Consider the following 13737-nt stretch of genomic DNA (forward strand, 5'->3'; position numbering starts at 1 on the left):
CTGGAAGATTTCCTACAGAATATTAGGATGACTTTTCCTTTTGGGAAAAGATAATGTTTTCTCTAACTAGCTTTTTTTAATTTTGTTTTTGATTTAGAGTGTAGCAGAAATCAGCAATAGCTCTGCATTGTTCAGCAAGGCTTAGTTTTGATTTAACTGCTTTCTGAAATAAGGTAATACAATTGGATCTTAAGTATTAAACCCCTATTCCTCTAACTAAATCCTCAGGGGAAAAAAAAGAGACATATAAGTCCCACTTTTGATGTAGTAACCTTGAGGAAATAGGATCAAGACAGGGAGGATAGAAGCTAGAGGAATGACACTATAAAAGGTCTGACCCTTAACAAAGCAGTGCTATAGTTGTTAGCAGTAGAGCCATCTGGCTGAGATCCAACGTTACTGTGTTAACATCTAGAGACAGGGATGGTACAATGGATCAAAAATCACTACTTGATGTCACTTCCTTCTTAGATCATGCCAGCTAAATAAAATCTGACTAGCAGATAGGCGAGGTAAATTAGGGAAAAACACATTTTAGACAGCTAAGGTTTCACAAGCTAATGTAAAACATGATTTAGCAATTCACTATTAATCTAAATGTGTAAGATACTTCATTCCAAGTTAGGTTAAAGGATATGATGTTAAATCTATTTGTATATTGTTTATGGTCTAAAATCACTGTAAAATGTAAGAAATAATGCGAGTAGGAGGAAGAGGATGAACTACTACAGATATTATTTTAATGTCTGTAAAACAAGTAAGCTATTATTCAAGTTAAAATGTTCCTTTCCAAAGCAAAGTTTAACTTGTAAGTCTACTTTACATAAATATTCATTATTTCTACTTCTCAAATGATAAAGAAAGAACCAGAACTAATTTGAGGCAACTTTGAGTAATTTATGCCTTAGAGTAACACTTGTAAATAAACAGCCCACTCCAGCAGCTGCATCTTGCAAATAAAAAGTTTCTTCATTACTTTATTCATATAAATCATGTTTCACTCAAAACCCCTACACGCCACACAAGCTACTGATCCCTGTCCTGGATGCAAGGTTTAGAAGAAAATTTAATGTTAGTAATTTTTCATAGTAATAGGCTCAATTACTTTCCCTCCATTTGGACTCAGATTGTCCCATTATCAGTATTTTTACTTGTAATACTAATACCTTCTGTAAAACAGAAAACTAGTTCATTTTATTATTACATATCTTAAGGTTAATTTTTAGTAATACAAAGACTGGGAGGAAAGTTTCATTACAATTAAAATAGATACGTAGTTTCTCAGGTTAACAATATATCGAATATACTTACTTTTGTTGTTTTTGTATAGAATGGGGAGGAGAGTTGGTGAATGGGTAGGTCCACAATACTACTGGAGTTTGTGACACTGTTACTATGTGTATGTTCATCTTCTCTGCTACTATCATCAGATTGATCAAAATCATCACTCTCCTGGTCCATCTCCTCCTCCTCCTCATCCTCCTCATCTTGTTCACCAGCATGTTCCTCATCTTCCTCTTGTTCCTCTTGATTTCCCGAGGAGTCCTCATCTACAGAAATAAATCTATTATTGTTTTCTTCCAATTGTCCTTGCTGGGAATCATTCTGGTCTCCGGGTCTAGGTTCTACTCCAACAACTTCACCATTCCTTGCAGTGTGCTCCTCCTCTTGTTGTCTGAGCTGCTGCTGCTGTTCCTCCTCTACCACACGATTCATCTGTTCTTCATCTACCTGGCTTGAGGAAGAGTTACCTCTCAGAGAGCCTCCAGTTCGTCGTCTTTTGCTGCCCACAGAGAGCAGTTCCTGATTCATTTCCAAAAGCCAGCTTGCTACTTCTTGGACCTTGGCTAGACTATCAGAAGATGCAAAGGTTTTCACATTCTGCAAGGGAAAACAGTGGGAAAAAAAAAGATTTGTACAATCTATATTATCTTCTACTTTCATGTTATATGTCTACATTCTAAATATCATTAAAGATTGCAAAAAAGTATTGATGCTACCAAGGCATTAAGATGTTCTTTAATAATCAATATAGGACATTTTAATTTTAAGAGTTATAAGACTTTATAAAGACATGCACAAAAATCACAGTAAACAACCTTAATCTCTTTTAATAAATTTTAGCATGAAGATTTATAGTTTAATTACTTTGATCAATAAAACATTATTTAACCAATAAAGCAATTTTAATTTTACATCAGTAGTTCATAGACTATATCCTATATAAAACCTCCACAAAATTTTAAGAAATGTATCCCAAAAAAAGACTATTCAGTGTTCAGTTAAATTCGGGAAATGCTGAGGTAAGTCAAATTAAAAGGCTTTTTACCCTAGGAATTTCCCAAGCTTCTCTGATCACAGAATCTTGACTTCAGACACAGTTTTCTAGCAGGTAACAAATATAATCATTATGATTTTAACTTTTTACAGTGAATATAAATTGACTGGACAGCAAATAACTAAAAAATCTATTAAAAAAAAAAAAAAGACAAAAGTTCATAAGATCATACCCTCTGACCCAGTAACTCCACTTCTGGCAATCTATCCTAAGGAGTAATCCTAAAACATTTAAAAAAAAAAAAAATTGTACAGAGGATGCTCACTCCAGTTTATCCACAAAAGCAAAAACAGAGATAAAAATAAATGTAAATAAAAATAAAAATTCAAATGTTCAATATAAAGGAATCTATGAGATGGGATATATATGGTATAATTCCTAAACATAATGGTCATAAAACATTTGAAAAACAGGGATATTATATTATATTATGCTAAGTGAAAATGCTGGAAATTATGATTACAGAATGATTATTCTTAAACTGCATGAAGACTAGAAGACTACATTTCAAAATAAACTGCATCTTAGGCAGTGGCATTACAGATGCTTTAAACCTATTTCTTTTTATCATATTTCTCAATTTTTGTATATCCAGCATGTTTATGTTTTTTAACCTAGGCTCTGGAATTTTACCTGATACCGCATCTTTTCATAATATTCATTCTTATATTTTATCCTTTGCTGGTATCTATATGGATATCTTTGAAGTTATATAAAATAATGCCAACATACTATGCACACACAATTAAGCACCCGTGATCTAAAATTTCAAACTGCTAACAAATGAAGTATTGTCAATTCTAGTCTTTTTCAGAGAAAACTTTTAGTATGATTTACAACACTGTATCATAAAACACAAACATCAACAAACAGAAGTCTATATCCTAAAATTTGAGGAAGACCTTTTATTTCTTATCAGAAATACAAAATGTCAAGATGTATCAAATATTAATATATAAATTATGATTTTATCAGCAACTGAGACTGAACTTGAGTTCAGTAAAATAAAATCTCAAGGCTAATAAACGACATTAAGTTGCATGGTTTTCTTGGCAATTGGACATGGTAGGACTAGAAATGACCCAAGGTCAGGAATAATACTAATAAAAAAATCCACTGAATTTTTAAATTGAAAATGTTCCTCATATTGCAGGCAAGGTAATCAAAGCTCAAAATGACTTGGTAAATTTCTCAAGATTACGACCTTCAAGTAAAGCAGGGATGAGAATTTAACACCCAACTGAGTCTTCTTTCATGAACCTTAAAGTAACTACATAATATCCTAAAAGAATATTATTCTCTAACATTGAAACTGCTGTCTTTTCCAAAACTAAAATCACTACAATACTCAAAGATTATTAATTTAAAACAAATATTTACTGCACATTCAACATGCTTCCTGTACATGTTAATTTTCTGGAGGATAATGTTTAGAAATGTCTCTTTCAAATTAACCAATGACATTTCATCTTTTTTGACCAGAAACTACAGTAAAATTATATTTAACATCACAACTCTGCATGTATTTAAACATATTGAATGCATGTATTTAAACATATTTAAACAATGGTTTCAGAGAAAGGGAATTATGAAACATTTCTGCTATCTAAAGTCCCTATAAATCACCACCATTAATCAAATACAGTTGATTTGTATTCACAGTAATTGTGTTCTATAAAATCGCTGCAACCACTGAATTTACAAATACTGGCCCATTGCTCCTAGGGGAAATACAGTTCTCACAAGCCTCTGGTCACAACACTTTTGCCAACTGATCAATGCATAATCTTTTTTATGCGTGTTTCTGTCTAGATTGATTCATTAACATTGAACTCATGGTCAACAGTATGATAATGGCTGAATTAAGTTTATTTAATACACATTACTTTCTCTTTAAGGTAAATTACATACAGCCTTCCTGCACTTAAGAACATTACACAGAACTTGAGGATTATGCTTGAAAGCCATTCCAAACTGCACAGTTCACTAACAAAAAGCACCAAAATGAGGAAAATGTTGCACTTTTCCTCATGGACCATAAAAATGACACTTGTTTACGCTATGAGAGCTGAAACAAGAAGGTACAGCATCTGGAAATAGGTTTGTTAGGTGGCTCAAACTTTGTGCCACTCTGCACACTACATGTCCACAAATGACTATGAAAGTGTCTTTCGTGGCTGTGAAAGTGACTGTGTTGTTAAGAGTTCTGCTAATCTAGCACAGGATAAATGATCTGAGAAATTAAAAGCTCCATTATAGACATTCATCAATAAATGTTTCAAATAAATCAAAAGTTCAGATAACCCAGAAAAAATAAAGTTGGACTTTGCATAAAATTATGGCTGGAGAAAAGAACATTACTTTTCCTTTTGTAAGTGCAGGGAACAACATTCTTCTGGCAGTGTCTTTCAAGGTAGTGGAAAGTCCAGAGAGGTCCTGATGTATGAGTACTTTAAAAAGATGCCTACAGTCAGCTTTATCCTGGGATGGAAAAGAAGTATTATAATTATTCTGCTCTTCAAAATAATCCAAAATAGGTTATTTAGAGAAAGCAGAGCTACTCCATGACTTTTCCCAAGTCCTAGAAAATACAGGGTAACTTTAAGCGACTATCCTTTGTTGATTTAGTGGCATTTCAGGCCTACCTTGGGGGAGGGGAGTGTGTTTTAAACAAGTTTCTCATAAACTTTAACTAGTTTTCTCAATAACTTTGTTTTTCAAAAAGACCTGTCATAATTCAAAACCATTTGAAATGCTTATTCTAGGATGCCTAAAGTAATAAAAGTGGATATAGATACAGTTGTTAAATAAGTGGAGCTCTGAGAGCCTGTCTTATATTGACCTAGAGTTCTGAGCTCCAAAGGAAAATTCCAAGGCAAATACTAACTTTGAAATCATAGTAGACACTGAGGAATACAGTTTATAACAATAAAACAAGAAGCAGTTAAGCAAATTACCAAAGCCTCCTCTGAATCACTGGGCAACATAACATTTTCAGAATTTACATGGGCAGGTATAATCCATTAGGCTTGAGCTACAAAGTCATTTAAGAAGCTTAAGGACAAAGATAACAAGAAAGTAAACCAACTATACTGATCATCAGCAAGAATAACTCAATGCTTGGAATCACCTTCTGCAAGAAGTCTAGGATTTTCACTGAATTCTTAAAGAGCCAACACCCTCCACTTCATATATGAACTAAATTAATAATTAATTACCATGATTAGGAGTAAGTACCTGAAATGCATGATGAAATAAGTTTTATCTTGTTACTCCACTGCTCGAAACCCACTAGGAGCTTCCCATTTCACTCAGAGTAAAAGCTAGTGTCTTTTATGGTTGCCTGTTGGGTCCTTCTATCTATATATACCCCGACCACTCTGAACTCATATGTTACTACTCTCTCACTTTGTTCCACCCTTTCTGTCACCGTTCTTTCTCGAAGAGTAAAGTGTGCTGCAACCTCAGAGCCTTTGTGCTGGCTATTCCTCTTATTTATTTTACTTCTTTCAGGACTCTGTTCAAATGCCCCCTATTCAATGATACTTTCTCTAATCAGCCAACTTGATAATACCCCCCAGTATCACCTTTTCTTTTTCCTTTGTCCTGGCTTTACTCATCCCCACAGCACTATATCAAAGCAGAAATAGTACCTGCTGCGTGGTAAATATCTACCTATCCATCTATCCATCCATCCAGCCATCAAGCCATCCATTTATTTCTATACTATCTGCCTTCCCACACTGGAATTTAAGTTCTATAAGGAAAAGGAACTTATTTTTCATCGCTGTTATCTCCAGCACCCACAAAAAATTCATGAGGTACTCAAAACATTTGTTTACTGAGTAAATAATTATCAAATCTTTTTAAAGTCAGTCATGTACTAAGCATGCTCTTCACCAAAAAAGAACTTCAAGCCAGGTCACAAACACAATGTCAATTACTTTAAATACATTTTTAAAAGTTGTACTCCGTATTGAACAAGTCACTTACAGTACTTTTGAAACTGGTAAGGCATAAATCCTACTATCTTAACACATACTTGTAAATTATCTACTAAGTCATAAAAGATAGTTTTTCCTTCTGTATCAAATTTCTTGTTATCTTCCGCACAGGTTATAAAAAAAAAATTGTGTGACTAAAAAGATTAATACTTCAAAAACAATGATCATTTTTTAGTATTTCTGGTTCCGTATCTTCTATACTGTAGCTGAGAAATCACATTTGTAACTTTAAAGGTGAAAATCTTTCAGGGACAGCAAAATTTGATGAAAAGCTCCTTGGTAATGTACATTAACAAAATCAACATAAAATGGGCAATACTGGAGAATGTCATCATATACACAAGTAATTCATGAAGTTTCATGGATGTGGACTGCATAATTTAAATTAGCATGGCTAGTCAATCATATATATCTTTACTGGAAAGGCTGCAAAAGACTATTCCTCAGTCCACATGACAATATCTACTTTTTGTTATTTGAATTATAACATATATTCTGTTTTGGCCAAATTTAATCCCTCATTCCCGTTCACACCACCACCTGTGTGATCTGGGCTTACTCCAAAATAACTAAATTTTAAACTGGCCATTAAATCTTAATGACTCTTTTGCCATTTTTGTGGCTTTATACTCTGTTGGTCACTCACTCTCCTTTCTTTACAACTCTCTCCTGCCCCTTAATTTCCCTTGGTGCATTCCTCAGTGCATCCCTCAGGCAGCATTTTACTGTGCCCCATCCTAGCTCCTCCCTTCTTTGTTATTTCTTTAAAGTCAGAGTTTCAGCTATCACATAGAAGCTAATGACTCCCCATCTATTATCTCCAGTCAGACTCCTCTATTCAGCCTACTAATTTCAAGAAGGTGTGGCAAAGTCACACCAAATTCATTATTTTAACACCCAAACTTCTAATTTCCCCCAACACGCACACATACCACATACGTAAGGACCAAATTTGTGCTTAGATCCTCCTATTATTTTCTCTATTTCAGTGAATGGAACCATATTCTAGCCAGTTGCAGATGTAAGAAACCCAGATGGCTTTTCTTCCTTCTTTTCCTCAACAATTTAGTCAAAGACCCATTAGATGGAGCCAAGCAAGTTTAGTGTGTATGTGGGAGGCAGATAATCCAAAATTTGGGAGTAGGTCCAAACAGAATGAAAAGAACCTTTCTATAGTGAGGGATGGTGGCAGGAAGGAACAGAGGGAGACCAACAAGGGGGCAAGGGGTGGCAAAGCTTGACTCTAAGAAACGTGAGGAGTAATCCATATAGTAAAGAAGCCCCCATAGGTCAAAGGCAGAACAAAGTGACAACATCCCTATGGGTGGGTAACAGGGTAAAAAGAGTATCCACATGAGGGAAGAATGTCAAAGCCTGAATGAAACCAGGAGGGTGTAGTGGCCACAGTGGTACCCTATTCAAATATCCCTTCAACCTAACCTGCTATGAGGAGCAGAGCTGCTTGACAGCCTCCAGCTATCTCACTTAGAATCCATGGCAACCATTCCGGCCTTGCTGCCTCCGGGCTTTTCCCAGCAAGCTACTGAGCAAGGTAGAAGTACTAGGACCGGGATTGCTCCCAAAGATAATGTGGGATGGGATTAGGGTATGGTGGGGGATTCCCTGCACATCAAATCTTGTCTTGACATCTGTGTCTCAGAGGACCCAAACCAACACAAAAAACATCTGTGTAAAAGTACTAATATCAAAAGGTCTTGGGGCAAAATGTTTAACCTCTGAAAGTCATTATAAAACGGTTAACTTCATTAAACAAAGGTCATTTCACTCATTTAAGGAATAACTCTTACCACACACACAAAAAAATCTACTTTGCAGTGGAAAAGTTCTCAATAGGGTACTTGATCTGAAATGTGTCCTTTAAAGGAAAGGGTAGGCTAGACTCTGTTGAATACTTTAAAGATTAATGGCTGCAGAAACTAGCCTACATAGTACTTATTTTTCAGTCCCTGTAAGATGTGAAGAAAATGGTTGGGTTTTCTTTATTTCGAAGGACAAGATTCTTGGATTTCAAAGGAAAATGAGCTTCCGGAAAACATGTTACAAAAGAAAATTTTGCAATCTTTCTACTGCTCTTTGGGCTTGAGAGTAAGGAAGGATATCAGCAAGTCTCAAATCTTATTGGAAACCACCGGGAGGAGCTACATAACAAAACTGAACAGATTTTCCTTCACTTGAACACAAGTGTAGAACTGGAAAAGGGATCCTGTTTCTGAATGTTCTAAGTGTGAAAATTTGACTTGAGGAAAAAAGGAACAAGATCTGCAGTTTTACCATACATTAAAGATGAGTTTTACTAATCTTTCCCAGATAAGATCTGGATTTCTATGAAGAAAAGATTATCCTGCTACTCAGAGAAAAACAGTGAACATTATGTTGCAGTTTTCCAACTTCTAACACAATGAACAATCTTTTTCTTACTCAACAAACAAGAATAAGCTCAGAAATAGTCTTATTTCAGTTGGAAATGAAATTAACATGTTTGCTTATCTCAGGCTTGACCTGAAATTGATATTTGCAGCAAGAAATGAGGACAAAAGATAAATATAATTTTTATACTAAAGAGGTAAATTCAAAAATGTAATTTTATTTAAAATTTTAAAATAATACTTTTATGCATATACGAGCCTATACAAGAAGTAATCAAACTAACAGGCATACAACTGAGCCTGATCATATCACTGAGTACAGAAAAGTTTTTCAATGTCTGGTATAAAACTATGTCTGAATTATACTTTAATTCATATTGCTTTGGCTTATGGTTTTAGTAGCATTACTATTCAACACTGTCAATTAACTTTCATTTTCTAAACAGCATTAATTAAAATCAATTTATAATATTTATTAAATTAAATCTACTGAGCTTAAGAAAAATTAAGTACTATTTTGGCTTATGCTACTTACTTAAGCAAAATGTATTACATTTCTTATGAGTTTGTAAAATTTATAAAAAGAGATTAATTTCAAGAAAAGCTAAACTTAATTACCATAGGGTTAAATTTTCCCCCAAGAAAAAGTGATTTAAATATCATTTTTAGTTTTAAGAATGGGGTGAAAATTACTCTTGTGTATACCATAACACATTTGGATCTTACATAACAGAAATGTGATAAGGCCCACTAGGATAGGTAAATGCATGTTTGTGCATGTGTGTGTGTGTGTGTGCGGGCGCGCGCGCGCGCACACACACGCACACACACACACACACACACACACACACACACACAGTGGAAAAGTTTATCAAAAAAAAAGAAAAAAATGGAGTTTCCTGCCTTCTGTAATGACTTTCATTGGGGCTACTGTCCTTTGTGAGTTGCAGAAACCACACAAAAAGAGGAAGAAGTTAATGATTTCACCAATATTTATACCTCAGAAATGCTGCAAGTTCGATTCCAGACCACTGCAATAAAAAGTTAATATTGCAATAAAGCGGGTCACACAAAGTTTTTGGTTTCCCAGTGCGTATAAAAGTTATATTTACACTACAGTATTAAGTACGTAATAACATTATGTCTAAAAAAATGTACATGCCTTAATTTAAAATGTCTATATTGCTTAAAAAAAAAAATGCTAATCATCAACTGGGACTTCAGTGAGTCCAGTTTTTTTTTGTTGTTGGGGGGGTACTGCCTTGCTGTTGATGGTTGCTGACTAATCAGTATGACTGTGGCAATTTATTAAAATAAGACAACAATAAAGTTAGCCGCATCAATTGACTCTTCCTTTCATGAAAGACACTATGCTATTTGACAGCATTTTACCTAACTGTAGAACTTCTTTCAAGATTGGAGGCAATCCTCTCAAACCACCACTGCTTTAACCATTTGTCAACTAAGTTTCTGTAATATTCTAGGCCCTCTGTTGACTTTTCAACAATTTTCAAAGCATCTTCACTAGGAGTAGTTTCCGTCTCAAGAAACAGCTTTCTTTGTTCATCAATAAAAAGCAACACCTCAACCATTCAAATTTTATCTTGAGATTTCAGAATTCAGTCATGCTGTGTTAGGCTCTATTTCTAGTTCTCTTGCTATTTCTACCACATCTGCAGTGACATCCTCCACTTTAGTCATGAGCCCTTCAAAGTCTTCCATGGAGTTGGAATCAACTACTTCCAAACTCCTGTTAATGTTGATGTTTTGACCCCATCCCATAAATCACTAATGTTCTTAATGGCATTTAGAATGGTGAATCCTTCCCAGAAGATTTTTTATTTACTTTGCCCAGATTCATCACAGGAATCACAGGAATCACTGTGGCAGCTATAGTCTTAAGAAATCTATTTTTTGAGCCAGGCATGGTGGCTTATCCCTGTAATCCCAGCACTTTGGAAGGCTGAGGCAGGTGGATCACCTGAGGTCAGGAGTTCAAGACCAGCCTAGCCAACATGGTGAAATCCCATCTCTATTAAAAATACAAAAATCAGCCAGGCATGGTGGCACATGCCTGTAATCCCAGCTACTGAAGAGGCTGAGCAGGAGAATTGTTTGAACCTGGGAGGCTGAGGCTGTGGTGAGCCGAGAGCACACCACTGTACTCCAGCTTGGGCAACAGGAGCGAAAATCCATCTCAAAATAAATAAATAAATAAATAGATGAAAGAAAAAAATCTATTTTTTTTTTTAGCCAGGCAAGGTGGCTTATGCCTGTAATCTCAGCCCTCTGGGAAGACGAGGTGGGAGGATCACAAGATCAGGGGATTGAAACCATCCTGGCCAACATGGAGAAACCCCAACTCTACTAAAAATACAAAAATTAGCTGGGTGTGGTGGCAAGTGCCTATAATTCCAGCTACTCGGGAGGCTGAGGCAGGAGAATCACTTGAACTAGGGAGTCAGAGGTTGCAGTGAGCCAAGATCATGCCACTCCACCCTGGTGACAAAGCAAGACTCTGTCTCCATTAAAAAAAAAAAGGAAATCTATTTTTTAAATAATAAAACTTAAAAGTAGAAATGACTCCTTGATCCATGGGCTACACAACAGGTGTTGTTATGTTTATCAAGCGTGAAAAAAATAGGAATCTCCTTGTACATCTCCATCAGAGCTCTTGGATGACCAGGTGCATTGTCAATGAGCAGTAATATTTTGAAAGGAGTCTTTCGCTGAGAGCAGTAGGTCTCAGGGGTGGGCTTAACATATCTAGCAAACATTGCTGTAAACAGGTGTGCTGTCATCCAGGCTCTGTTGTTCCATTTACAGAGCATGGGCAGGGTGGATTTAGCATAATTCTTAAGGACCCTACGATTTCAGAATGACCAATGAGCACTGGCTTCAACTTGAGGTCACCAGCAGCATTAGCCCCTAACAAGAGGTTCAGCCTGTCCCTTTGATGTTTTGATGCCAGGTATTGATTTCCCCTGACCAGCTAGGAAAGTCTTAGGTGGCATCTTCTAATAGAGAGCTATTTCATCTCCATTGAAAATCTGTTATTTAGGGTAGCCACCTTCGTCAGTGATCTTAGCTAGACCTTCCAGATAACTTACTACAGCAGCTTCTCCATCAGCGCTTGCTGCTTTACCTTGTACTTACATGTTATCAAGACAGTTTCCTTCTTTAAACCTCAGGAACCAAACTCTGCTAGCTTCCAACTTTTCTTTTGAAGCTTCCTCACCTCCCTCAGCCTTCATAGAATTGAAGTAAGTTAGGGCCTTGCTCTGGACTAGACTTTTGTTTAAGGAAATGTTATCAATGATTTGCTCTTCTACCCAGACACTAGAACTTTCTCCATATCAGTAATAAGGCTGTTTCACTTATAATTCATGTGTTCACCAGAATAGCACTTTTAATTTTCTTCAAGAACTTTTCAGCTGGGTGTAGTGGCTCATGCTTGCAATCCTAGCACTTGAGGAAGCCGAGGTGGGAGGATCGCTTGAGGCCAAGAGTTCAAGACCAGCCTGATCAACACAGCGAGACCCTGTCTCTACTTTTTAAACATACAAACAAGTGGGGGTGGGGGGAGGAAAGGAAGGGAAATAACTTTTCCTCTGTACTCACAACTTTGATGTTTGGCACAAAAGGTCTAGCTTTTTCCCTGTCTCTGCCTTCTTCACTAATCATTTATAGCTTTTGATTTAAAATGAGAGTCACGTGACTCTTCTTTTCACTTGAACACTTAGAAGCCATTGTAGGGTTATCAACTGGCCTAATTTCAATGTTGTGTCTCAGGGAATAGGGAGGCCTAAGGAAAGAGAGATGGGAACAGCTGGTTAGTAGAATGGTCAGAATACATACAACATTTATTAAGTTTGCCATCTTTTATTCTTCTATGGGTTCATGGTAACCTCAAACAATTATGAGAGTAACATCAAAGGGATTGCTGGTCACAGATAACCATAACAGGTATAATAATAATGAAAAAGACTGAAATATTACCAGAATTACCAAAATGTGACACAGACACACAGTCAGCTGCTGGAAAATGGCACCAAGAGACTTGCTCAACACAAGATTGCCCAACCCTTCAATTTGTTATACACACACACACACACACACACACACACGCCATAAGCAAGGTGCAATAAGCCACAGTACACCTATACAGTAAAAGTGATAACCTGATGCTTTATAATCTGAATTCTTCTAGCCTCTTGAAATCAGAAGAAATTCAGAAAAGATCAGTGGTCTGGCAGCTGTGGCTTGTTGCCTAACTACGCAACCGAATTACTGTGCTGAACACTGGCCGTGGAATACTGTAGTGGTATAAAGAGGTGTGTAAAAAGCAAATTAACTGGCTTCAAGGTATGTTTTGTATTCTCAAATCTGTTGAGTTTCCCAAATTTAGAAGTCATTATATAGTTGTAACAGCACTAAGTCTGAGTACTGGACCAAAGAGTTTCTATTAGAATCATTAAGACACTTTGTCAAATTCTTTCTTTCTGCTTTGAGATGATGCTTACTATGACAATTAGAATCAAAATGATTGCTGAAGACAATCCAGATAACACTGGACTATTACTGATGAAGCTCTAGGAGAGTTTGTATTAGATTAGCAGATCTATCATCTTTTTTAAAAAACTACTACTATTTTTAGAGTAAAATAAAAACAGATACAGAAAATTATACAAAAACTTTATACCTTAGCATATTAAGATAATACATTCTTGTGACCACCAGCAGCTCAACACAGAGAAATTTGCCAGCTAGCCCAGAAGCTCCTCCAAGTGCTCTGATTCAGTCATTGCCCCCTCCCTTCCTCTAAGTAACTCACTTCTTTTAAATTATTCTTAGTTACATCCTGTATTTATCACTTTATCAGCTAAGTAAGCCTCCCTAGGTAACTATTATTTAATCTTGACCATTTTAGAGAAGAGTCGCTACTTCTTTTCAGTCTCTTTTAATCTAAAGGTTTATTTTCTATTCTTTTTTTTTTTTTTTTTTTTTT

At 35.9% G+C, this 13737-nt stretch overlaps 1 protein-coding gene across 5 annotated transcripts in view; it reads right to left on the reverse strand.

Moving 5' to 3' along the window:
* The window catches only part of FBXW7 (F-box and WD repeat domain containing 7), a 235594-nt gene that overhangs the window by 93997 nt on the left and 127860 nt on the right, over nt 1-13737 (reverse strand). For 2 of the 5 annotated variants that reach the window (XM_017498755.2, XM_017498754.2), the window contains 2 exons: nt 2511-2559; nt 1312-1881 (listed from right to left, as the gene is read on the reverse strand). In XM_017498755.2, the coding sequence (XP_017354244.1) occupies nt 1312-1812 (501 nt within the window). In that variant the 5' untranslated portion in view covers nt 1813-1881; nt 2511-2559. Of the gene's footprint in view, nt 1-1159; nt 1882-2510; nt 2560-4699; nt 5259-13737 lie in introns of those variants that run through there. The other 3 variants (XM_037727958.1, XM_037727957.1, XM_017498758.2) reach the window with 3 other exon arrangements.

The sequence above is a fragment of the Cebus imitator genome, unplaced genomic scaffold (assembly GCF_001604975.1).
Source record: "Cebus imitator isolate Cc_AM_T3 unplaced genomic scaffold, Cebus_imitator-1.0 Scaffold251, whole genome shotgun sequence".
Taxonomy (NCBI): domain Eukaryota; kingdom Metazoa; phylum Chordata; class Mammalia; order Primates; family Cebidae; genus Cebus; species Cebus imitator.